We start from the raw sequence: 25497 nt of genomic DNA, 5'->3' as shown, positions 1-25497 counted from the left end.
CAAACTTCCTCCCTTCTAATTTGAGGCCCATTACAAATGAAAACTAGTGACAGTATATAAGACACTGCCATATCAGAACTCTCACTTCTGAGGAATGTATAAGGGTATCTGTTTCTCACTCAATACTACAGGTATCAAGTAGGTAAATAATACAAAAATCTTATGGTTGTCATCTTGTAGCTTCTGGGCTTCCCTTGTATATCTTTTATTCTTAAACAATTATTTTCAAACAGTGCTCTTTTCTACTTGCACATGAAAGAAAACGTTCAAAGAAACTGCACTTACCTCTCTCTTCCCAGGAAACTAAAATTAAGCTGTTTGTTACTGCTGCAAAATTTTAAAGAGGCACAGTATCTTTTTTCTAAGTTTACAAGAATGTTTGATTTAACTGTAGACTGTTGAAACAAATACTGGAAATTTAAAGAGTGATAATGGGACAAAAGTGACCGAGTTTTTAAAATTAAAGCATTTGTTTCAATATCTGTAATCACACAAAATTGGTGGCTAGCTAGTAACTTAATGTCACCAACTTCAAAAATGGGAAGAAGTTTAAGCTCATTAAATGTTTTCTGTCTACTCAGACACAAGTTTATTAAAGTTTTGTGTAAGTCTTCAAAAATCCCCATGTCGGAACAATACAGTGACAATATGAAAAAAAGAAGAAAAATCTATTTAACAAGAACTTAAAAAAAAATTAATTAAAAATTAAGAAAAAAAAGCCTGATGCTAGTTTCTCCTCCCCCCCAAAATAACAGAATTAAAGTAAATACTAGAAAGAAACCGTCTGAAACAACATCTTAAATACCTATGGTATTTTACTGAAGTTTTCATTACTTTGAAGCAAAAATTTTAAAGTCTTGAAAACATGCCTAATCCATAGTACCAAACAGTGAAAGAAACTGGTTTTTTTTCCTTTAATAAAAGGAAGACTTAAAAACAAGTCTTACAATAATATGTAGTTCAAATGGTCATGTATATGCATATGTCACACACTGCAATCAGCAAACATTTATAAGGAGCAGAAAGCACATTTTGCTAGAGAAGTACTGTAAATTCAGGTCACAAATTATCTTCTCCTTTTCACATTAGGATCGTATCTGTAAGAAAAAGAAAATTTGTCATAAATAAGCAAACCTCCCATGATATTCAAAGTTAAGAATGTGATATAAGTAGTTTTATTATGTATTCACAAAAAAGGATTGGATGGTGTTCAATTCTTTCCTGGATTGCATGCCTTTGATTAACTGCAGTAGCTGCCCTTTGACTGAAGAATGCAGAAGCTAGAACCTGTGCCATCAACTTCCTAGTTACTTAAAATCTACTTGATGCATGAACAAACTTCTCAAAGCTTGCAATGTCTCAATACAAGTTCCTCATTTAAGAAACGAGAGGAAAAAAAAGAGGGGGTGGGGGGGCAGCAAAGGAATTACTCACAGTGGTGTACAACATTTGGCCATGACTCATGCAGAAAATGCTTCTGCTGCCTTCTACTCCTTTTACTATAAAGCATTTCCTTGCCCTTCTTTCTCCTTTAACATAGTTTCCAATTGCTTTTTAGTTATTTATATATACTTTCTGGATACTGCATGTTTATCTGATTTACTGCAGCACGTTTAGAATCTGAATCTACACTGCTATCCCTTGGCCTTCTCTCTATATATTTGTGCATCACTCCACTCTCCCCTGCCCCCTTCCTCCAAATCCTGTGTCACTTCTTTGAGAAGCTGATGTGCTTTGTATTCACACATGAATACGTTACACACACAACTGAATGATCAGGTAGTTTTACTTCCACAAATTCTGATCTCATTCATCAAACCTTTTTCTGCTTAGATGGGAAAATGTTGTAACTTGTGAGCCAAATCACCATCACTACTTAAGTAGAAAGGTATTAGAAGTCACTGCTGTTGCTATGCAACTCTTACGCTTCTGGTAGAACTGAAATATGTATCCTTTGAAAGCAATGCTCTATCATTAACTACAAGCTATTAGTGCACTACAATTTTCTGACTGGTTCTTACAGACGTTGATATATATTGTATCATGTCTCTTTGATAGTGATTTTGACAAATGCATCCTTCTTCACCATACACATTTTTCTACTGAAATATGCATTTTGGAATTCCTATGTGTTTGACTAACATGCTGGAAAGTCACACACTGGTGGCTTGTTTCTTCGCATATAAGAACTAAGGAAAGTTAAATCTCTTCCTAACCAAAACAACATCCTTATACTCAGTCTGATAGCATTTATTTGACTTTATTGCTAAAGCTTTCTAACAAGTCAGTTCTAACATTTAAAAAAATGTCCTAGACACCAAATTGTACTTCTGTGGAGAGAGGAGAGGAAATAATAGTAATAATAAAATCAGATAAACAGAAGGGAGAAGGGCATGGTACATGGAACCCTGCCATCAGTGCACCCACGGCTTCAACCTGGTCTGCAACTGTCTCTGGAGAAGCAGACACTGGCAGTCCTGAACATCATTCTCTGTAAGCCCCCATCACACCCCCATCAACCATTCTCCTTGTGAAATGAATCCTGGATGATGTGTTCCAGACAGAAAGAAATCAAACAACATTATGTGAGAAAGGAAACTGTACGTTGTCTATGGCCTGAAAGGGGAAGAGGAGCACAAAGATTCCATTACTGTGACCGAATGCACAGAGAAACAAAAAAGCTTGCTATGAACAGGGAATGATGAATACAAAGGGCCATTACTGAGCAGAACCCATTTGCTCTATAGTCTTAAAAGAAAGCATGATATGCCTTCCCATCCTCCTCTATCCTAGCATGTACTGAGGCAGCAACTGAGGGTACAGCTTTTCTTCCCAGCTCATCTTTACCTCTGAGTGCTGCACAAGTGTTTTTGGGTTCATCTTCAAATGCAGTTTTCATGGGAAATTGTGACCGTTAAGCTAGCATTATGCCAAGTGACATCACTCAGGATTAAGGACAAAATTTGGTTACAATCTGCTGAATATTATCTGCGTGTTTTAATGTTTTTGGCTGTGGAAACTTCTGTATGTATAACCATCCTGAACAAATTGGAGTTGAGGTAAAAAGCTTTTCTAAGCATGAATGTGTGTGATTTACTTGAGTTTCCACTGCTGTGTTTTGAAAGACTAGAACTAATCAAAATATTTTGAACTAGTTAAAATCCTAGCCTTGCACTACAATCAAGCTGCACAATGTTTTTATAAATGTTTTCTAACTGTCATATATTTAAATGCTGTACTTCAGAGGTAAAAGCTTGATAAAGGGGCAAACTTAGCTTAGAATATTCTCTTAATTAGAGAGTGGTGGTAAATCATTAAAACAGGATTACAGTTCAAAGTAACTGGACAAGAAATCAACTGAGTAAGATTATTCAGGGTGAAAGAGAGATTAGGGAAAGTGGTATACAACTGAAGTGTGGATCACTGAAAGAAAACTGGTGAAACAGACTATATTTTAGAGATGAATAATGTAAAGAATTATGGCAAACAGCAGTATCTCAAGGGGAACTTGGATCTACCAGAAAAAACCAAAAAAAACAAAAAAAAACCCACCACATTCTCACTCCTGTGACATAAGTACTGACTACGACAGGATTGATGACTTACTCTAATACTCTGTCAGGAGAAAACCAAACTGCTAAACATAGCATGATGAATGTAAAAACGCCACCTTTCCTAAGTCTGAAGACTGGAAAGATAATAAGGCATTCCGGGAACACAGAAAACAGACAGGATCTCTTTTATTGTGAATGGCTTTGAAAGCAGTTTAGGAAGGACTCTAAGATCAGGGTCACATAGGGGCTATATTGAGGGATTTAAGATTTTTTAAAGCTTTGTTTTAAATTCTAGAAATGGGAGTCATTAGCTCAGTCAGAGACCTTAACAGAAAAGAAAGCAGTCTTGCCAATAATGTTTTCATAGAACTATTTTGCTGTTGCTTTAGCTCCCTCAAGTGACTCAGTAGAGGGACAGACAAGTGCCATGGCCAGCATGAAGGAAGTGTCAGGCCCCAAAACTTTTTGCCGGGAGTTCAGATTAGAAGTTCAGGAAACTAACTTAGCTGTAACATCAAACCACTTCATCAAGCTCTGGCAAATACTGATGGCAGAAAACCTGGCCCTGGAGTCTTGTCCAGCTTATGTGAACAATCAAGCTCGTGCATATGAGACAGGACATAGCAACATTTTGTTTGAGAACATTCTCTTTAGAAACTGTAACAAGCCTGAATGAAACTGGAAATTTAAGGCATAAAAAACAGAAAATAAAAGTCAGGTGGAGTATATTCAAGACATGGGAATACAAGGAATTTTGAAAATAACAGTCACAGTATTCTATTACAAAACTAGAATTTGTTCAAAGAAGTGATGTAAAACATGCACTTCTTCTAACTACAAACAAAACTCTTACCTGAAGAGATCATCAGCAAGTGATTCTTCTCTTGCATGTCGATTCTGTTCCTGACAAAATAAGAATATTCAATATTTGACATTAATGATGAGGCTAATGAACAATACCGAACAGCAATATAGTCCAGTACTAACACAGTTTTTCCTCTAGAAATAACTTATTTCCATCTACTCCATTTACTGCATATTCATGATGCATAATATATTTCACTACTCAAATTTGGCCACTGTTATACAAACTAATCTATTAGTTGAAAAGCTGTGAGTTTTCACCAGAAGTATGTTTTTTGTTTTTTCAAGCATATTTCAGAAATGACCACAGGTTGGTGCAACCACTTGACAGGAGTCAAGTTTTGTTTTGTTCATCTTTCAGAAAGAATTCCTTACCTCCATTTCTTGCTTTAACCAGTCTTCCAACTCTGAATTCTTTTTAGCATGGTGAGCAATCAAATCTGATCCTCCAATAATGTATGGAAGTTGTCCTGCCCCTGGATAAGCTACCTGTTTGGCAATAAATGCTTACAATTACAATGCAAGGCAAGCACATTGCAAGTAAAAGGTCTGTTTTAATAAATTCAGAAAGTCTACTAAGATATCATGAAAGGAAGTATTTCTTTCTTTGAATAAAATTCATCAGACATGGTATTTAAATAAGACTGAAGTAAAAAAAAAAAAAAAAAGTATCTACAGAAAGCTATTAACTGCCTCCTTAAAAAAAAAACCTGACAAATTACATTTGCTAAATAAATACAGTAGTATATTAAATGAAGTTCAAAAACATTAGAAATTGATATTTACTAATAGATTCTATTTTACCTCCAGATGGAAGAGTAACCTCATAAGTAACAAAAAGGTGGGAAAGAAATTATTATTAAGGTTTATTCAGAAGTTTAAAGTGTCACTGGAAAGTGACAGCATACTGCTAGAAAGTTGCACTATTTGACTAACATTCTCTGAATTTTTTTATTGAAATACATTTTTAGTAATCTTATACCATACTATATTATTTTTTTAATATGAGCTTAAGTGATATTTTTTACACTGACCACCAAAGGATTTTCTTAAAGTTAGCTCCAAGAGCCAAGCAAGCAATAATCTTGCTTTCATCAGGTGCCATTTTTAGTAATATTTAAAAATATAGTGTTAGATAAAATTAGATAAATTAGATAGTCCTGCATCAGATAAAATGCAAGACACTGATTCATCATATGCTCCATGTAGGTCTTCTGCAAAATAAAACAGTGAGCTTTTGGGGGCACAACCTGAAGCTATGATTCTAGCTTAGATTATGGCATGCACCACTTAAGGACTTATCTCAAATGACAAACTTGGAATAAGAGAGCACAAGCATCCGAATAATCTAACATGAGGTAAGCTTTTGTCAGCCCAGTACTCTTCTACTCAGTTAGCAAAATATTGGCTCATAATATAACATGCTATTTAAATTGCTTTTTTCTATACTTACTATCAAAGTTTTAAAACTTTTCATAATTAATTTCTACAATATTAAGATAGTACTTTAAAATATTTAAAACAGTGCCACCTTGTGACCATTTCAAATATGCACGAACCTTTTTGAACACCTTGAAATTTTTCTGTCCCCCGTAACCTGTATTTGCAAACAGCTGACTGTTTGGTCTTGGATGGCTGACAACCAGTGATCTAAACTCAGTCAAGAGAAGCCTGCTAGGAAGGTTACTGGAGTCATCTTGAAGTTTGTTATGGTTCTTGTGTGGGAAGAAAAAAAAAGTTTAAATTCTAACAGTATAAACTTTAGAAGAGAGAAATGACAGTGAGCATAGCTGAGGTAAAAAATGAGAATTACAGAAGGGCATGGGGAAGCAGCAACAATGCTAGAAGTGCAGAAGATGGATGTACTTCTAGGCCTCCTTTTATACTACCATTAGTGCTGGGAGCTCAGTGAATTTATTTCTCTCCTCTATACACTGGTTGAAAAAACTAGATTATTAAAAACCACAGTAATAATCACACTGTCAAGGTTCCTCATTTAAGTAGGATTTTGCATCAACATAAAACTCCATGTAAAAAAGCCACACCTTTATATGCAATTAAGCTGTTATCCAAGAGTTACTTCTCTCTTCTTTCCCCTCACTCTGCCTCCTACTTTGGACTAGTTACATCAGGATTGCTTACTTAACTGGAAACTCCATTTGACTCTAAGGAAGACAAGGTTGAACATCTTCAGCTCAATTCTAGACTAGAGATTTATCATCTAGACTAAAGATTTATCATTTAGACTATAAATTATAGTATAGTGTTATAATATACAACAGTATACTGAAGTATAGCCTTGTAATATATGTAAAATTTAGTACCATCTAAACAACTTTTTGCCTATTAAGCTGGATCTGATCAATGGAGCAGTTGCATGTGGCATGGGAATGCTTGCAGGTCAGCCAGTATGTACAACCATTTTGCTGTCTGAGGCTAGATCTATGTGGGGTGGTAGAGGACAAGTACTGCAACACAACTGCAGTTAAACTATCTTTTACTTAAAACAGTTCCAGCACAGAAGCAGTACAGCTAGGTAACAGTAAAGTGCAAACTAATGGTCCCTTAATCCGAGCTGACTGCACTTCGGAATACCTGCACAGCATTTCCCCTTCCTGGGTTGTTCTCTTTACACACACGAACAGAGTTTATCCTGCCCCTTGTTGACTGGCCAGTCTCTTCTCCTTTCAAAACCTTTCCATTTCAGTTTTGTTTCACCTCACCTGTCATTCCCAGCTATGCTTCCCTCCTTTCCTCCTCCATCCTCTCTTAGTCATCTCACCTGTAACATACAGTTAGCCAGCTATTTACTGTTAATGAGTGTATGTTATATACATTTTCCCAGCGGTCCATCTCTTCCATTCTAGTTGTGATCTCTATAGAGCAGACAAGAAGATCCCATTCTTGTCTGGTCTTTAAGTAGTTACCTAACAAAAATACCAGTACCAGTATTAACTACACTGAACGGATAATAAGATTACATTAGGTTTCTGGAGTTTCAGTCATCTTAACTCTCCATAATGAATATCATCACATGGATGTGTAGATGAACTACAGTTCTCTGCGTCTTAGACAGCTAAGAAGTTAGACTGTACTATTCAAATTTACAAAGGTTTATTTCAAGGAATGTGATCTTTAGATCCTCCTTTACCCTGAAATAGCATCCCCAAATATTATGCTTTTAAAAGCAAAATTTAATGTGTTTTGTTAACACTTCTCAAAGCTGTTTAAAGTTACAACTGATCAGTTTCTTACCAAGACTGGCAACTCTTGCTTGAACTCAGTTTTCTTTTCTGAAATTGGAACTGATCCAAGTTCATCTTCTTTCTGTATGACAAAATATTGTTAAAAAGAAAAAAATATATATATGGAATTAAGTACAATTGTCATAATTACATAAGACTGCTTCCTACTCCTTCCAATGGATTAGGCATTTTCAAATAAATATAAATATTTAGACAGTAACAAAACTGACCGCACTGTATTTTTAAAATTATATGGGTTTAGGCACATCTTAGCTTTTTTTTTTCCTACTAAAAGACACAGTTATTTGCTCACATGTTTTTACCTTACACAGGCAGCAAAAGCTTTGTCCATGTCTACAACTTTTGAAGTCCTTTCCTGTTCCGAAAGTGCTATAAAAGCTTCCAAATATAAATAGTAGCATTTTCAGTTTCATATGTTAAATGCACATATGCCCAAAAGGACATTTCTTTACTAGGACAGGAAAGCATTCTGCAAGTGCCTTTCCTCCCACAGTTTAAAACCAAGTTTACATTTCCTACATTACTTTCACTGGCTGAAACAATCAGATCAGCTTTACGCACTCCGTAGATTTTGAATCATCTACCCACATTCTCTGTCATGCTAGCTAAGCAAGGTACACCTATACTTGAAGAAAATGGGTTATATAATTATTCCTATGGAGCTTTGTCAAGAAATCTCCTTGCCTATGCCACTGGAAATATAATTTATCTGACAAAATAGGTCTGAACTGGTTATTAACCTAACTGGTTTAAATATGCTACAGGATCAACAATGCTATTAGAAGACTTTCTCAAAAAGAAAAAAAATCTTTAAGTATGCATAGTTAATCTCAAAAAAAAATTAGTTAAATGTACAGATTTGTTTTCCTTTATAATCCTGACAATAAGTTACACCAAGAAAACTTTCTTAGACCCTAACAAAACCCATGACACGATCCTGGCAGCCATTTCAGACCCTCAGTATGGTCAGGTCCTTTAGATAGTATTTCCTCTCTGATACTGTAAAGAGGAAGAATCAAAGAGATTCTCTACAATTATAAGATAAAACTTAACCTGTGACCAACATTAAAAACTAACATTGTTATAAAGTTCGTTAGTGTTCATTTCTGAAGACTGTTCCAAAGACCTACACCACAGTATCCAGTGCCCACACAACCAATTGCCTCTGTGCTCAGGCACACAACACAACTGCAGGTCAGCAAGCTCCCTTTATAGCTCAACTGATGCAACTAACCGTTCAAAATTCACACGTAGCCAGAAGCAAACCCCACTAAAGTATCGACACAAGAGCACTAAGCTGGTCTGAGCGAAGGCCACCCAGACAGTTGCTGATGCTCACCTGCTCCCCGGTGAGCAAACTCCAGTGACTCAATCATACATTCAAACTTTTAGAAATTTCAAATGTTTACATGAAACAATATGGCAACTTTAACAGAGTCCTTACTGTATGTATGGCAAGTTATCCAAAGCAAATCAAAGAAAAAAAATACTCCTTTATTAAACAGCACGTAAATACTGCAGCATGTAAACACTGCCTACACTATGCAATAATCTGTCTGGGCAGTAAGCGTTTGTTTGTTTGTTTTAAATAAACAGAAATTAAAGCTGCTCCTTTCTTATTCTCCTCTTTGTTCTTAATAGGCTGCTTTGCTAGGGCTCTCAACATTGCTGCCTTCTGCAAACTGTTTGGGGGCTTTTTTTGTTTTTTTAAATAATGTGGCTACTTGTTAATTCAGCATCCCTTGTTTTCTTGGTTTCTCCTAGAACCCCACCTTATTCTTAAGAACAAACACTCACGCAAGCAAAAAAAAATTTCAAGAAAGCTAAAAATACCAAGAAAGCTCTCCATGACTGGAAAAAAATATGCAACAGTTCTTTTCCTCTTTAGTCTCTCTTTCTCTGATTTGTTTTAAGCTCTTTAAATTAAATTTTACTATTTGCATACTGATGAATGAATGTGAAATCATAATATTGAAGCTATGTTAAAGCTGTGCAAATCAAAAGCGTAAAATCTTGGAACTTCTGTATTCAGTGCACAGCATGCTAATATGAGTCAAATCTTGCTGCCAGGCTCTTGGCTTTTTCAAGTAATATGTTTACAAAACTTCAGAACAACTCTCTCAAACAGATACTTCGTTAGTTAGCAAAGTCAGTCAGTCAATTTACTGTTGTGCATAGAAGTGTAGTCCATCTAGAGCATCAGCCCAAAGCCTAATATACAGAGAGAGCATGTGAAAGAATGTTAAAGTAAAAAATAATTTAAAAAACACTCTCAGAATAGTGTTTTACTAAGACAGAATTCCTTTGTCAGTGAAACCTATTTCTAAAGGAGAAAACCAAAACTCGTAAGATACATGTATACTGGATCAAGACATATAAAGTATCAGTTTAACTCCACTTTATTAGTTTTGCTAAGATGAACTGCCATACTCAAATAAAGGCTACAGTTATTTCAAAAACAGTAGTTCTTCACTACTATAAGCGATTTCTAGACACTGAAATAAATACAAACAGTCCAAGAAAAGAAAACCTTCTTCTCAAGTAGTAAGTACAACTGTGTTTCATACTCCGATGATTTGCACCTATACTGACCTGACAGGAAGCCTTCCATCTTTTTAGTTTGTTTGCTTAATATTAAAAACACATTCTTTCACAAAAGCTTACCAGACTGTTCGTATACACAGTTTAGTGGTACTCATTTTTACGGACATAAAAGATTGTTAAAATTCTTGCCTAAGGGATTCAAATCATTAATGTGACGCCTCCAGAGGTGCTCTGACTGGAAAGATGTCGGACACTCCTATAGCATCCAACAGAAGAATCCTCAAGTAAATGTAGGAAAGGTTATGTAAGTAAAAATATAATGGTGAAAAAATATTTTAAATTGTTGGACCAGGGAGATATTCTGCTGTTCTCTTATACTATTTTCAGCAAAAAGATAGGAAAATAAAAAAAAAAAAAAAAAGAATACAAGCAGCTTTCAGTTCACAAAGAAACCATGTCCTGAAGAATGAAAAAAACATACTTAGATAGGTGCAACACTGCAGTGTTCACAGGTAATATCTATGTTACATCCATTTCTACATTAGAATGATTTGAGAGGTTTAAGCAAAAAAAAAAAAAAAAAAGCTTTATAAAGTAGCTTTCTGTATGCAGAAAGCCTTGTCTTCATAAAAATCCATTTGCATCCTTCCAATGAAGTTGTAACTTCCAAGGTCAGGCATGCCTGAGCAAATGACTTACCAGTAATTTACTCTCCTCTCTTTGCATTACATTTACTTCTTCAATTCTACTTCCTTTGGCTTCCAAACATCTTTTTTTTAGTATATTGCCTTGGGATTTCTGGCCATGACCTCCCATTTCATCTTCCCAGTCTAGGTCTCTGCTTCCAAACACAATTTCTAGTGCCTCTGTATCTTCAGATAAATCATCCAACTCCTTTCTCTTCTTTGGTGCATGCTTTTCATTATTGTCAATTTTATCACTTGCTGGTTTGCCACTTTCCCTCAAAAGCTTTATACCTGTGTCTTCTAATGCAAAATTTGGTTTTTGGTCCAGCATGTTGTTTTCCTTTTGACACTGTTCTGCTTCGCTGCTCTCTGCTGATGAAGCTGTGGGTTGAGTATGCTTAGAAAGAGGTGACAACCTTTCCTCCAATTTTGCTAATTTAGGTACAGATGTTTCTCCTTCTTCTTCAGTTCTTTCCCTTAGCCAGAAAGGAATTACAAAAGAAAGGAATTAAAAAAGCATCTTTAAATATGATTAAGTTTATCAGCAACATAATAGCTTCCTAAGGTTTTACTGATTGTATTGTGAAATTCAAACATAAATAACCTTGAGACAAAGCTCTCCATTTTAGGATACTGACCTAAAAATTATCTTTCAAAAAGTAAATAAAGTACAGCACAAGCTTTTATTTCTACAATAGTTATATTTTTACAAAAGTCTATGTTTTGAATAAAATGTACACTCTTGAGCTGAAATGAGTTTCCAGAAACAGCACCAACACAATAGTGAGAGAAGTAACAGCAAGAGCATCTCCACATACCTTTTCCCTCTAGCTACCTGGAAGTAATTTGTAATCGAGTTACACTGCTGACGTGAAGCACTCTCTTTAGGTTTACCCACTTCTGAAAATTTACATGGTGAGAGAGGATGACTTTTTTGGCTAAAGCCAGATGTTCTGTTCATTCTAGACATCAATGTTCCTGTATTTACATTGCCACTTGTACTAGGGTTTTCCTTTACAGTGGTTATATCCTCGAAAGCCATTTTCCTTTTTCTGTCCATCTGAGGAGTTTTCACTATCTCCATACTGTATTAGAGAGAGAGAAAAAAAAATTTAAGTGAGCACACGAGAAGCTACCAGAGATTTATACAGCAGAATATCATTTTCTTAAAGCTGTACCTGTACTTTGAACATATTTATAAACAATGTAAGTGTGCTAACAACATAAACTGTAAAATACGCTATGATAAAATACTGTAATAATCATTAAATGGCTTTAAAATTTTGAATACAGGTTTGAGAGTCAGATATGCAGTATCTGCTTTTGTAGTCGAAAGAATCAAAAGACCTGTCCGATATTTTCTGTTACCTACTTGAAATCTATCTATTCTACTTGAAAGCAGAAACTAGCTCATTGCAGACAAGTGACAGCAATTTAGTAACTGTCACTTCAGACACTGTACATCATTGTCCATGGCAATCATACAGTTCCTCTGCCACACAAGTTCACTTTATTTGCAAGCATTAGCTTAGAAACTATTTCCATTCATGCTTACCACGTGTGCTCTTCTAGCTCTGTATCAGCTACATATACTGTGCTATTATCCATAGTAGCTGGCATTATGGTTTCAGCCACGGCCAAACTCTGAGAAATGGCTGGGCCTAGAACAGCTGATGCAGGAGTAGTTTTAGTTGCAGCTGCAAGATCAACACAACAAAAAATTAAAAGGTTATTATCCATTCTGTTTTTCTTTGCATGCATGATCACATTACCATCATTGGTAACTGACCAGGTGAAATTTTAGTAAAATGGTCTTCAGGCAATTTATTTCTCTGTTTTAATCATGAAATCATCCAGATTCAGTCATTAAAAAAAAACAAACAAACAAAAAGAAACAGTTCTAAATGACAGGATTCTGGGATTCATTTTTAGTTAAAAATTGCACTAAATTAACTATGGCATTTTACTGATCTAAAAATGAAGGATCAGTGGAATTTAAAGTGGAATTTATTAGTATAGACTTAATTACAAAAAAAAAAGAGAAAGAAAAAGAAAAATACATACTTTATGCAAAACAGAGCACAAGATCCATTATCAGTTTGCATTTAGTGTCTCATGATGACCTCTAACATGTGGCAGTTATAACTGGGATTATTCCTAATAGTATAGTATCACTATTTCATACTTAAAGAAAAAAAATCTGATTTAGAATAAGATGTCCTCTACAGCCAAGTTGCTTATAATCACCATAGTGAGAGACTGCCTTAAAACATTGTTTGCTGCTGTTTGGTCAGTCGCATTATTGCTCTGTAGAACAGGAAGAAGAGCCTATACAGCTTCTTTTATACCGTGTTTGCACTCCTCCTTGCCTTCATGTAATTATGGCTTCTTTAAGTCAAAGGACACTATCCTTCACTATTTTCACATGTCTCACCATGCTTCTAGATATGTATTTTTAATTGCCACCCATTTCAGCCACATACATTTTTCCTATACCCAATTCTGAGGGTTTCTATGACGATTTCATTATTTTTATAATCCATTATTTATACATTCTAAAATTCATTCTTGTTTGTTAACACTGTACACTGAATAAACTATAGACCCTCTCAGGTCTCCTTCTTGAGCTACTACATCTTGCACATTTTGCTATTCATTGTTGTGAGACAAGATCAAAGGAAGAGGTCTTGTTTACAGCCCCTTTGATTTTTAACACACATACACAGAGGTTCTTGATAACCTCCAAACTCTATAATTTGTTTTCTTTTAGAAAATAAACTGTAAGCATACTTAACTTAGAAGCCTGCTATACGACCTTTTTATGCAATTGAAACAATCAATTTAATTTTTATCCAATTGAATCATCTAACAGGAAACAACAATCAGCATTTCTAATTTATTCGGATGTCTGCCAGGTCAATATCTTTAAGTTTACTTTGAGAATCAATTTCTTTTATATTGTTCTTCAAATTAACTGGATGGACAGTGGCCCAGATCAAAGGTATTCAAACAAAAATTCTAGTCAACCAACACATTTCTGTGGGCTTTACCAGTTCTGCATGTACGTCTTTCTCTCTTCGAAATACATTTTTGAATAAATAATGTTCTTATAAGAAAAGCAAAAATTTTGCTATTTTGTTTTTTTCTTAAAGTTTCCAAGTTTAAGTTCTTAATTTGATTTAAGTTTTTTAAAGCTTTTTAAGGACTTGGTACCTGATGCAACACTTTGTCAACAGTTATGTATATAATCTTAAATTATTTTCTGTTCACAATTTTATAGAAACAGAACACATACTAACAATTTTGGAAGAAACATGACAAGGGGAACAGCGAAACAAAAACTTTGTCTCTCACACATTTTTATTCCTATTATATTAATTAGCAAATACAAGATACGCTTCAAAACAAAGCTTGAAATGTCTGCCCCCGACCTATGACTTCGGCAAATGTGGAAATGCTGTTTCAGTGGTCTGAATTGTTATTTTAAGGTTATGTTTGTTTTTGCAGGGGGGTGGAGGCAGGAGAGGAATTCTCCTAATGCAAATAAGGCACACCTTTACAAATTCATTCATTTCTTATTCTCTTAGTTTCCAGCATTCATCTTTTACTTCCTTATGACCCCAGTCATTTCATAGAAGTTAGAATAGCACAGGATTCACGTACTACTACACAGATATTGATCCTGTGGCCACTAAAAATGTGAACTTCAGAAAATTCACAAAACACACACACAAAATAATCCTTTCCTTGTTGTACTATATGTCTGCTTTTTAAGATAATTTTAGATCTTCTACTGTTTTGTTTACATCTACAGGTCAAATAGTTTTCAATGTAGTTTATTTCAAGACCATTAAAGAAGAGTTACCTTTTCAGTTATATTTCAGACTTGCACACATTTTTCATACAGTGTCATTCTATTTTAGTGGTCTTGTAAAAAAACCTCCCCCCCCAAAACAAGAAAAAGAGGATTGCACAGTCACAGAAATCTTGCCTCTTCAATGTTGTTAAGTTTTTAGTATTCTTCCTCCAATTACCTTTGTCACCAGGCTGCTTTCGAGGGTTGCAGTATCTTTCTGTAGACATGAAGATAACTGCCAATCCAATTTCTGCCTCAGGAATAGCCCTTAGATCCTTGCTATTAACACACAAATAATATTAAGACAAACCACTAGAACAAATGCTTCTCAGTACAGATTAAAAGATGAAGTAACAAATGGGCACAAATATGATACGGTACAAAACGTTCCACTCTCTCTCTATGCAAAAACATCAGTCTACACTACAATTTTCCACAATACAGTAAGACAGCATATTTATCCACTGACATACCCATGTCCCACAAGTATGAACTACCATGTTTCTTGCTGCTACGGCTACTGCCTAGTCTCAGTAATCTGGCAGATGCATCTTTCTCTGCTTGATCTTAGAACTGGGCATTCAACCATCTGTGGTGTTCCATTAATTCAAAAATATATGTGAATAGAAAAGTGACGTGAAAGATTCAAGTACTTCTGACAAGACAGATTTCAGTACAGACATGCCTCTGCACTACCACCATGAGAACAGCATAAGCACAGTGGTTTTTTCCCCATATGTTATAGGAAATTCAGAGGAACTAGACAGCGTCTACTTACTAGGTTTACAGAGCTGGGTTTTTTTTTCTTTCACTATTTATTATTATAGACGGTAGCATTTTTATGATGCCATGAATATATAGCCTGTTCTCTTAAAAAAAATCCAATTTTTATTAAATAGAAGCTGCCTTTCAAAAACATTATATGCATATACTTAAAGGGAAATGAGTGACATGACTGCAAGGTGACATTTCGCATGTTTTCTGTGAAATAAATATGTATGTTTATTCAAAGTCAACACACATGATCTAACTGCAATTTTTAGAATATATTCATTTTTAACTTCTTTTAAATAGTAGAATTAAAAAAGAACTTGCTAATTTCAAAAATTGTTGTTTTAACAAAGATTCATTACAATTAGTTTTTGTAGAATTGGATCCTCTTTAAAAAAGAAAAACCCTCATAGAGCAGTCAAATCCTTTCTTTCCTGTTGCAAGAAATTATAGTTACTACATTATTTAAGTACTTAAAGCAACAAATAACATGCCTTCTTTCTAAGTATCCTACACTTTAAGAATGCAAACATCATGACTAAATCACGACAAAAATTCTGCAATTACCCTATCACAGTAAGACAGAGCAATGCTTCACCTCTGCAGAACAGTCAGAATGGAATCAGTCCAGTTTCTCATAGACTCAGATCCTGGGATCTGAGAGTTTGTCAGCCCAACATCAACAACACAAACTTCAGGAGCAACCAGTAAAGAAGTTTCTTTTCTTCCCTCTGTCATCAATTTTGCTTCTCCTCCTCCAAGAATAACTGCTGGACTCAGTTTCTTGTGCTAAAGAGAATGCAATTAAAAAAAAACAAACCAACAAACAAAACATATTAAAATGTAGTGAGCTCAGAAGTATGCTACACTATCAGCATAATGCTCATCACTGATGCACTAACAAAAGTTTGTTCAGTTTCTCCCACTATACTTCGTCTTACTGGGGTCACTTTCTTCTAAAAAGGTGAATATATGGAAACCTTTATATCCTGATGAGCCCTGAATGAGTATGAATCCACAGAGAACAGAAACTGTGCTAAACTGCCCCTGCAATATTTCTGGAATGCAAAGCCCAATTACCTGCTTGGCAGTTAGAAACAGGAAAGTTTTTCCACTGAATATCTTTTTCCTTTCATGATGCTCAGATAGATCCAGTTTTTCAGTGCCAATGGAAGGCTCATCAACCGGGGGATAAAAGCTGCAGGAACAGAAAATTAGTTATGAAATTCAGATTTACACATCAATACTGACTAATACTCCTTTCTATTTCAGAGGAAAGCGTTAAAGGTAAAATAATTTCTTTGTTTCCATTAAAACTATTTATACAAATATTTTTTAAGAGACTGGAAAAGGAAATAGAGCCTCTCATTTCTCAGTATCTAAGTTAAGACCAAGATTTTCTACTTCAGTAGCTAAAAAGCACAACACTTTCAGGAATGTATCCAGCTTATCTACTTTAAGCAACCACGGTACATTATCAACTAACGATATTGATAAATGAGACTGCAGTCTCATTCTGCACTTACTCTGGCTAATACTAAACGCCAAACAAAAACAGTCATCTTGCTTCCTCTGTCCTTCAGGCGGAGACTGCCATCCCTCCTTCAGATCAAAAACAAAACAAAACAAAAAAACCCTGTGCACCACCAAACTAGATGACAGCCTGTTACTCTGGCAGAAAACAAATTCACTTTTTCTGGTAGAGCAGAGAACTGAACTGATTCACTCTGCAGCTTCATAATTGTTTTTATCCAATTACAAAGAAAATGGCCAGGAGTACAGCTAGGGAAAAGATTAGGCAAGAGTGAAACTGTACCCTGAATCTTTAGTTTTGGCCATGTAATTCACACGAAACCAGAAATGAACATCTCACACACTCTCCTGTGATAACTTTGGACTAACTCTGGTTATCTGCAAAATGATACGGTGATCTCAACTCCAGTTAATGACAGCATATTGACCTCAAAAAACACCTGTGGAGTATGACAGACATTTTACTGCTCGCTCAGGATACTATTTACAGGATCCTTGAGCCACATATTCACTACCACAGCAGTTTGGACGGGACAAGGTAAAGGCATATCCTAAAAAGGAGCGAGAGCGTGGGTAGATTTTTAACTGAGCCACACCTCTTCTGTGCCTAAACAGCAGCTCATGCATGTACTCTGAATGAATGCAGATCTACATATCTTTATTCTGACTGCTCATTTTATGTCCTTCTCACACTATCATGCAGAAAGAAGAGATGCTGAACACACAAACCAGATTTAGGGGTCAACAACGCAGAAAGTTATATTCATACATGCACAAATGTTTTTAATTTTTTTAATCAATCATCCAAAGATTATCTGTTTCTAAACATGCAACATAATCCCTGAAATGCTGAAATATTTAAGTTTCTGGAAAAAAAATGGATTTATTATATAGGTAGTTCCACCATCCATAAGCACACCAATATGCCCCTCAGAAACAGAGATTACGCATTCTTAAAGCTGAACACATGCACAGGCACATAAATCTTATACTGCATTCAAATACTCAATTCAATTATAATTGGCTAAAATGCACTAAAATATTAGAGTTAGCTTTAAATAATCTTTGTTATTTTGTGTTTTTCTCAATCGACTCCTAAAGCTTTACATATACAACTGAAATTGGTAACCCTCATGAACTTCAGGATTTGAAAAATGAGTATTTGGTGAGATTCAGCAACCTGCTCAAGTCCAGTTACAAAAATATTTTTCCATTACTTCATCTGATACTGAAACAGATATTATAAACTACACTAATTTTAAGGAATAAAGCAACTCAGATTTTAGTAAGGAATATCAGTGCACTCCAAAGTCAACATTCCTGAAGCCCACATAACTATGTTACCAAATTTGAGTATACGATACTCCTTATATAAACATTTAACATAATATATAAATTTATATAATAAATATATATAATATATATTATATATAATAATTGTGTTATGTTTATATAAATTTATTTAAATACATATATAAATAAATTTATATAAACATAACACATAAACAATAATTTCCAAAGAATACCTCTTCATCCCCCTCAGACAGACAGAAGAAAGTAAATTAAAGTAAGTTTGTTTCCCAAGTCAAAATGTGACAGCCTATTAAAAGCCAGCATATTCACCAAATGAATTGCCTAATACCCCCCAAACTGAAAAAAAGAAAGCATTCTATTTACAATTGAAACAGTCTTCAATTGATCCTTCCTCTTTGCAAGCCAACCAAGTAATTATATAGAAGGGAATAAGTTTCATTAGACAGAAAAGAAAAGAATTTTTTTTAGGGGGTGGTGTTTGTTTTCTAAAACACACAATGCAATAAGGAATATTTAGTCATTAGAAGTCTCTATCTGTCATTGTTAAAGAACTTAGAAATTGCAACTGGCAAACCCCTATCTAATCTACAAGTAACTTTTAACAAATAGAAGGTTTTTAAAAAGTCTTAATAGGAGAACAGAGATAACTTTCCTATTGCCTTGGCACTGCAAAATATTTGCAGACAAGAAAAATCTCTCTTACAATTGAAAAGTTTCTGCTAGTAACAAAAAAGTAACTGAAAATTTTTGTTACACAGCTTCAAGAGCATCTCATACACTACTGACAACATATCTTACTGTATTAACTAGAAGTCTTTAATCCATTGCTTGAAGCATCAGAGGCCAGAAAGAAAATATGGTCTTTTTAGGTAAGTCTCTTAATTGCTTCCTTAAGAAAAAAGGGAAGCTAAGATACTGCCCATAACATAGGACTCCTTTGTCCTGAAGTATGAATTTTGCTATAGATGAACCTTGGAAAAAAATACTATTTAGTTTGCCATCATAGTCAAGTAAGCCATATGAATGGATCTATATGAAGGTAATATACTTTTGTCATTTTTACAAAAGCCAGTCTATGATTTTGGGTTTTTTCATGTTGCTTAGCAACAACAGAAATTCAAGAATTTTGATCCTAGAAGCTATGCCATAGTGATTTGTATTACTGGTTCCGTTTTTATGCTGTCTTACATAGAGGTGGTCCTCTATCAGTAAACAAAAATGTTAAAGACAACCTAGGGAGAATCTCCCAGCAAGAACTGTTACTGATCAGTGTGATTTGACTTCTTCCACTAAGACTTCTTCCACTTCTCAACGTTATTTCTGGCAGTATTATCATCACAATCATGATAGAGGTAAAGATCAGTCAAATAGAAAACAGATAAACAGTATTCAGATTCAGCCTTTGATTACAAACTCTGTTTCTGCTCTGTACTGCCACTACTAGGGCACAAGACTACAGATACTGAGCCCTGCAGAGGCAGTTATTAACCTATAGTAAATATGGGGGACAGGGTCATTTTTAAAAACCAAAAGGATGAGTACAAACGGACAAATAGTAGTTTGCATTACTTCAAAACTCAACTATCTTTTCCCTAGAAATACATTTCAAACCTATCCTTCTGAATTTTGGCAGCAACTTTCAAATGATCATCTTGCCTTTGTTTTTTCCTTCTCCCCCTCAACAAAACCGTTCCTTATTCTCCTTTGAAATGCTCATCCAGTCCTGATTTAAGCTCAAAGGGAACATACTCCCTTTCCATCCTGTGATTCTGAAACTCTCCTTCTACTTTCTCCCAAAAGCTTTGAATACAGCAACACCACTATCCAGAAAAGCCCCTCTACAGTCTACAATCTTTCATTTAAAAGATCTTGATTCATGATGAGTTTCTGTTAAGGGCTCAAGTCACCCTCCTACCTTTTCAAAGCCCGGCACCATATACACTGAACTGCTGCAATAAAACCTGTCATTACATATAGGGCTGCACTTAGCCATTAGTGAACTTTTAGGTTCCAGCAAGTGCTGGAGGATTGGGGTGAAGTATTTCACAATAAAAAGTCTCAAATAAGAAGCCACATTCACTATATTAATTGCAGATTTACAATCCTGTGAAGTCTTGGTATAGGCCGAAAAGCTTTAATGTTTTGGCACTTTAGGATTATCTTAACACTAAGATAATTTGGGCTCAGTTCCATAGTGCTAATCAGGGTTTAATTGACAGTATCACTTGGCATTACCACACCAATATGTCTTTCTTAGTTCAGACCCACAACAGTACTGGCACAAGTTGTGTAGTGTCATGTGGATGTACCAGCTTGGGTCAGCTCTAGCTTCAGTGTAGAGATTCCCTGTGAAACTGAAAAGCATTTTTGGAAATCAAATGCAAACAGCTGCTAAGTAAATTTTAAGTATCTTCCCACAAATTACATCTTAAAAGATCATCCATTTGAAATACTGTAATTATTTTAAATATAGATCTGTTTATTACACCAGCTGTCTCATTTTGCCAGATGCATAACTATCATCTCTTTGAAAGCTAAATATTGGATATACTACTAGTGTCAATCACATTTAGTGAGCTCAATTCCTCTGAGGGTCTTAACAGTTAACAAAAATGTTAAAAAAAGGGAAACATATCCATCAAATTCTATTTTAGGGAGCACTTAACAGCTGAATTATACTGTCTGCTCTTAAGAATTTAATACTGAAGGAATGGACAATGTCCATCCTGGTTTTAAGAGCCTAAGCAGTGTTACCACACAGTAACAGCAGCCTTACAGGTAGGTATCACTAAAACAAGCTAATCTCAGATGACACAACCAATGGCTGGCTTTCATTGGCTTGTAGTATCTGTATTAAAATAAATAAATAACCTGCCATTATAGCTGATGTCCAGCGTTCCAGACAGGATTCTAAGTAGCTTCTGGTTAGTCTTCTCACATGCTTTCAAAAACAATGCAGAAGTTTAAGTAGCAGGAAAAATAATAGTTTACTAAATTTCTCCCTTTTTTCTGAAGTGGAAAACCAAATGAGCTTTAAAGATGAGAAACTCTTGAGGTGACCAGTTTGATATACTACATAAACCTCTGCAATTGTAAAACAGAATCTAGAAACTAAAGAACATTTGCTACCAATCACTCCAGACTGGCATCTGTATTGTTCTCACAAGGCACTGTTATGTTCTGTGAAATATATTTACCATCTAACAATTACAGGTTAATATGAATCCTCTGCAGCACTGCTCCCATTACCACATGTGCATCACTGAAGTTTGTTTAGCTGCCCTTTTTTTCTCCCTCCTTTAAGCTATTCTACCAATGGCTACTATCAGACCCATTATGTAAAATTAATTAAATCTCTATGTCACGACATGCATATGCATATACATAGATTTGTAAGTATACAAGAGCGTATGTATGTGCATACATATACACATATATATATAAATAAAAAAGCAACAAAGTTATTTCTGATCTTCCTCACCACTCATTTCAGCCACCTCAAAGGTCTGGTATCCAGTATCCACCATATTAAAACAATTCGTCCAGAAAAATCCTAATGGCTTTAATGCATTTAAAATAATTTTACTTCACAAATTATTCTTCCCACTAACTAACATAAGGGCTCAACACTTGTTATTTTCCAAATGCCAAGTACGCTTTCTACTTTCTAATTGTCTATTTTTTTAATGTTTTTAAAAGCTTGAAAGGAATAGAAATGATTAAAGAACAAGTACCTATGGAATTTACTTTTTTAAAAGAACACACGATGAGAATTTCTTACCCGCATAAATCATGTGTTCATACAAAAAAATAACAAAAGGAAGAAAAAAAGTAGACAGTCTCCCTCTTCATGGTAAAAATGGCTGCATTACAGGCTCAGGTGAAATTCTCTCATAAAACAATGGGATTATTTTACACTTGTCTACATGAAGAAAGTGACCAGAAGGGCTATTTTGCAATATTTATTTATTCCAATGCAAGAATTACCTTTTCAACTTAATTTAACCCTGAAAACAGTATTTTATATTCACATAATGAAGTCCAACGCACATTAGTCTCACTTCAGCTCTTGCTAGAAAATAAAAAATTCGCTGTTTCAAGGAATTTAATGGTCAGGCTAACTCTGTCTTGACCAAAGCTTACAATAAACTCAGAAATTAGAAACTAACAGCGTACTGGGAAAATACGTTTTCATATTGAAATAAGTTTTAAATAAGTATTTGTTTTATAAAAATCTAATTTTCTTGTTTTCAATGTATCAACACTCAAAAGAGTTTAAAGGTTGTTTCAAAGATACTACCACATAGATTGCTGTAGCAACCTCTGAAAACAAATTCCTATGCAGAGCTAGTAACATGTCTACACATATAATAAGTACCAAGCGCCTACTTTTATATATATATATATATATATATTTACACACACACACATTTATAAACAAATTCTAGAGATGAAAGCAAGATTGCCAGAATATTAAAATGTGTTTCATATTAAGCATTCTTCTGCAACTAAAATTATTGCAGTTCATATACTTTGTCAAATTTGAACAGATAAACATATAATTATTTGATAATTTAATTCCCATAAATTTAATTCTGTGACACTGAAAATTTAATACTTACTTTTCAGGAGCTGGCAACTGTTGTCTGGACTGAATAGCTTTGATTAATTCAACAAAAAACTCTGGTTTTATAATTGGTCGACAACAAATCAAAGCACATATAGTCTGAAAAGACGAAAAATATATTTAATGCACTGAAAGACTCATCTAGAATATGCTTCAACTGACATTAGCTTTATAAGTTCTCAAATGTGGAAAATGTTGCACAAATGAATACAACTTTGACTTTGCTGTCAAGAAACATGGTAATTTTGCTTTTAACAATCTATTTTTTAATTGCTGCGTTGACCAAAGTTATGAAAATGAATAAGCCAACTGATTAAAATCAACAGTCTTCAAAAAGAGAGCTAAAGCTCCAAACCACAAAACAATGCCAATATGTTCTTTGGCAGGGAGGGCACAGAAAAGTTCTACATAACAGCTTATGAGAAAGAGTATTTAGAAATCAAACAGTGGCTAAATAAGCATTAATATCCAATTTGCACGTAATTATACTGAGTATAGCAAGTGAACTGGAAATTTGAAAGGCTAGACTTTCCTCCCAAAATAAAGTGTGCCTCCTTTAACCTGTTTGTAACATAACATAAAAAACAAAGAGAAAAGGAAGACATGGAGAAATGAGAAGACTAGTAAGAAATCTGTCCTTTGTTGAAAAACAAAAAAACACTGGTAGAAATGACAACCCAGTGAGCATCAAACCTTACACTCAGAAAATAATTAGAATGGTTATGAAAATACAGACTAAAAATTAAGTAAATACTACCTAATTAGGCGATTTTCTTTTAGAGACGTACAACAATGCTATTTGGAGTGATTCTATTAATTTGGGTGTGAAGTGAAGCTCCATAGTCAAATAAGCAGAGTCACGTGGGTTCTCACCAAAAAAAGGTGATTTCATTCTTTTACCACCCCAGGGCTTATTCTCAGTCCCCTCATTGGGCTGGCACTAACGTGCATACAACTTGATCAAGAAATGTGTTCTTTTACATTGCAAGGTTACTTCTTCGTCTAGATGAGTTCTCTCATCCCAATTACTATGTAGATGCATGAAAGGTATGGCTAGCACAGGAGAGGCAGCAGAAGCACAGTGGGAAAAGATTCACCCCTTCTGACAAAGCCCTCAGTTTTCATACTTAGAGGCTCTGGAACTGAACTGTGGAGAAACTTAGCAGAATATAATAGAATTGGCGAGACTGGCCAATTAAAAAAAAGAAAAAGAGGAGGAAACAACATTTTTTTTTATTGATAGACTGGCTTTTCTACAAATAATACAGCAACATTGGGGGGAAAAAGGCAAGGTTTTGAGAATGTAAGTTTCTCTTATTTCTCTTACTAAGTCTTCAAACAAAACTCCTTTTCAGTTTTTAGTTCATTTAAAAAATGACATTTTCGCTTTGAAACATAGAGATGTATGTTTATCTTTCTCCATCCTCTTCCTACTCTCTCCGTTATTTAAACAGCTTTATTCATTTTCTCTTCCCTCCAACCTCTCATCAACATACATCTCTTTCTAAACTTGGAAAATAAAGAGTAGTCTTTATTGCTTTTTAAAGGAAAATTTTGTCTAACTAAAGTCAAATGAATCTTTGACACATTCTTGAGCAGGTCTAGAATTTAATCGTTCTCATCTGTGGGAAAACTGCAAACCAACTCAGTCAATATTCAAAAGCTCAACATACCTTCACAGTAACTTTTACTGACACCATTACAAGGTGAGTACACTCAGTGGTCCATTCATTCATTACAAGGCCTCCAAGCTGCTGGATGGCTTCATTCAAAGCAGTTTTTCCAGCGATGTCTAAACATGAGGAGCAGACAACTAAAGATTCATATTCTACTCTGCAAAGAACAAGTATAAGAGAATTGTCTTCCTAGTTTTAGTGAAGCATTGCAGTGAACAGAGCTGACTGTTAACTATGTTTGTCCCACAACAACCCCATACGTCTTACGTAGATCAAGGACTGTGATTTAAAGTTACCTGAGGAAAGGAAATACTGTTTTTTATTCAGAAAAATTAAACTGCATTTTGATTTGATGTCTGAAATGTTTCTGAGGCTACCCAAATTCTTTGGTCCCAAGAAAGAGGACAGACATTTCTTGGAATTAAAGCTGCAGGGTTTGAGATGAAGGGAATATTGGAAGAAACCCTACTTCTGAGGATTTTTTCTAAGGGTGTGCTTCCAAGGGCAAAAAGTACACTTAACAGAAGAGTTTGTAAAGTAAATGAATTAATACCTAAAAACCAGAAGTTTCATAGAGTGTGAATTCAAGCAACTTTTGATGGCCCTTACTCTTGACCATATGCCTATTTACATTTGCAGATCTTCCACATGGAATTACAGCATACCAAGTCCCATGACTTGATTTGCCTTAGTTGGCAAAGCAGAAAAAGATTTAAATCATCTTTCAGGTACAAAAGTCGCAATGCATTTGATTTTGTGACATGTGTACATTTCAGGTATGTTTATCTAAATGTCCAAAGTAAGTT

General features: G+C 34.8%; 1 protein-coding gene across 3 annotated transcripts in view; it reads right to left on the bottom strand.

Annotated features, from left to right (window-relative positions):
• Positions 1–563: 563 nt before the first annotated feature.
• NBN (nibrin) overlaps positions 564–25497 on the bottom strand; it is a 31957-nt gene continuing 7023 nt past the window's right edge. For 2 of the 3 annotated variants that reach the window (XM_026099734.2, XM_064507765.1), the window contains exons 4-16: positions 24689–24848; positions 23011–23114; positions 16622–16739; positions 16140–16330; positions 14949–15049; positions 12470–12611; positions 11733–11999; positions 10928–11390; positions 7674–7745; positions 5978–6133; positions 4794–4907; positions 4408–4457; positions 564–1097 (exon numbers count right to left, since the gene is read on the bottom strand). In XM_026099734.2, the coding sequence (XP_025955519.2) occupies positions 1067–1097; positions 4408–4457; positions 4794–4907; positions 5978–6133; positions 7674–7745; positions 10928–11390; positions 11733–11999; positions 12470–12611; positions 14949–15049; positions 16140–16330; positions 16622–16739; positions 23011–23114; positions 24689–24848 (1969 nt within the window). In that variant the 3' untranslated portion in view covers positions 564–1066. The remainder of the gene's footprint in view (positions 1098–4407; positions 4458–4793; positions 4908–5977; positions 6134–7673; positions 7746–10927; positions 11391–11732; positions 12000–12469; positions 12612–14948; positions 15050–16139; positions 16331–16621; positions 16740–23010; positions 23115–24688; positions 24849–25497) is intronic. The other variant, XM_064507767.1, reaches the window with a different exon arrangement.

This window comes from Dromaius novaehollandiae, chromosome 2, assembly GCF_036370855.1.
Source record: "Dromaius novaehollandiae isolate bDroNov1 chromosome 2, bDroNov1.hap1, whole genome shotgun sequence".
In the NCBI taxonomy this organism is placed as follows: Eukaryota; Metazoa; Chordata; class Aves; order Casuariiformes; family Dromaiidae; genus Dromaius; species Dromaius novaehollandiae.
Note: the sequence above shows the minus strand (reverse complement) of the source record. Positions and strands in the feature narration are given on the sequence as shown.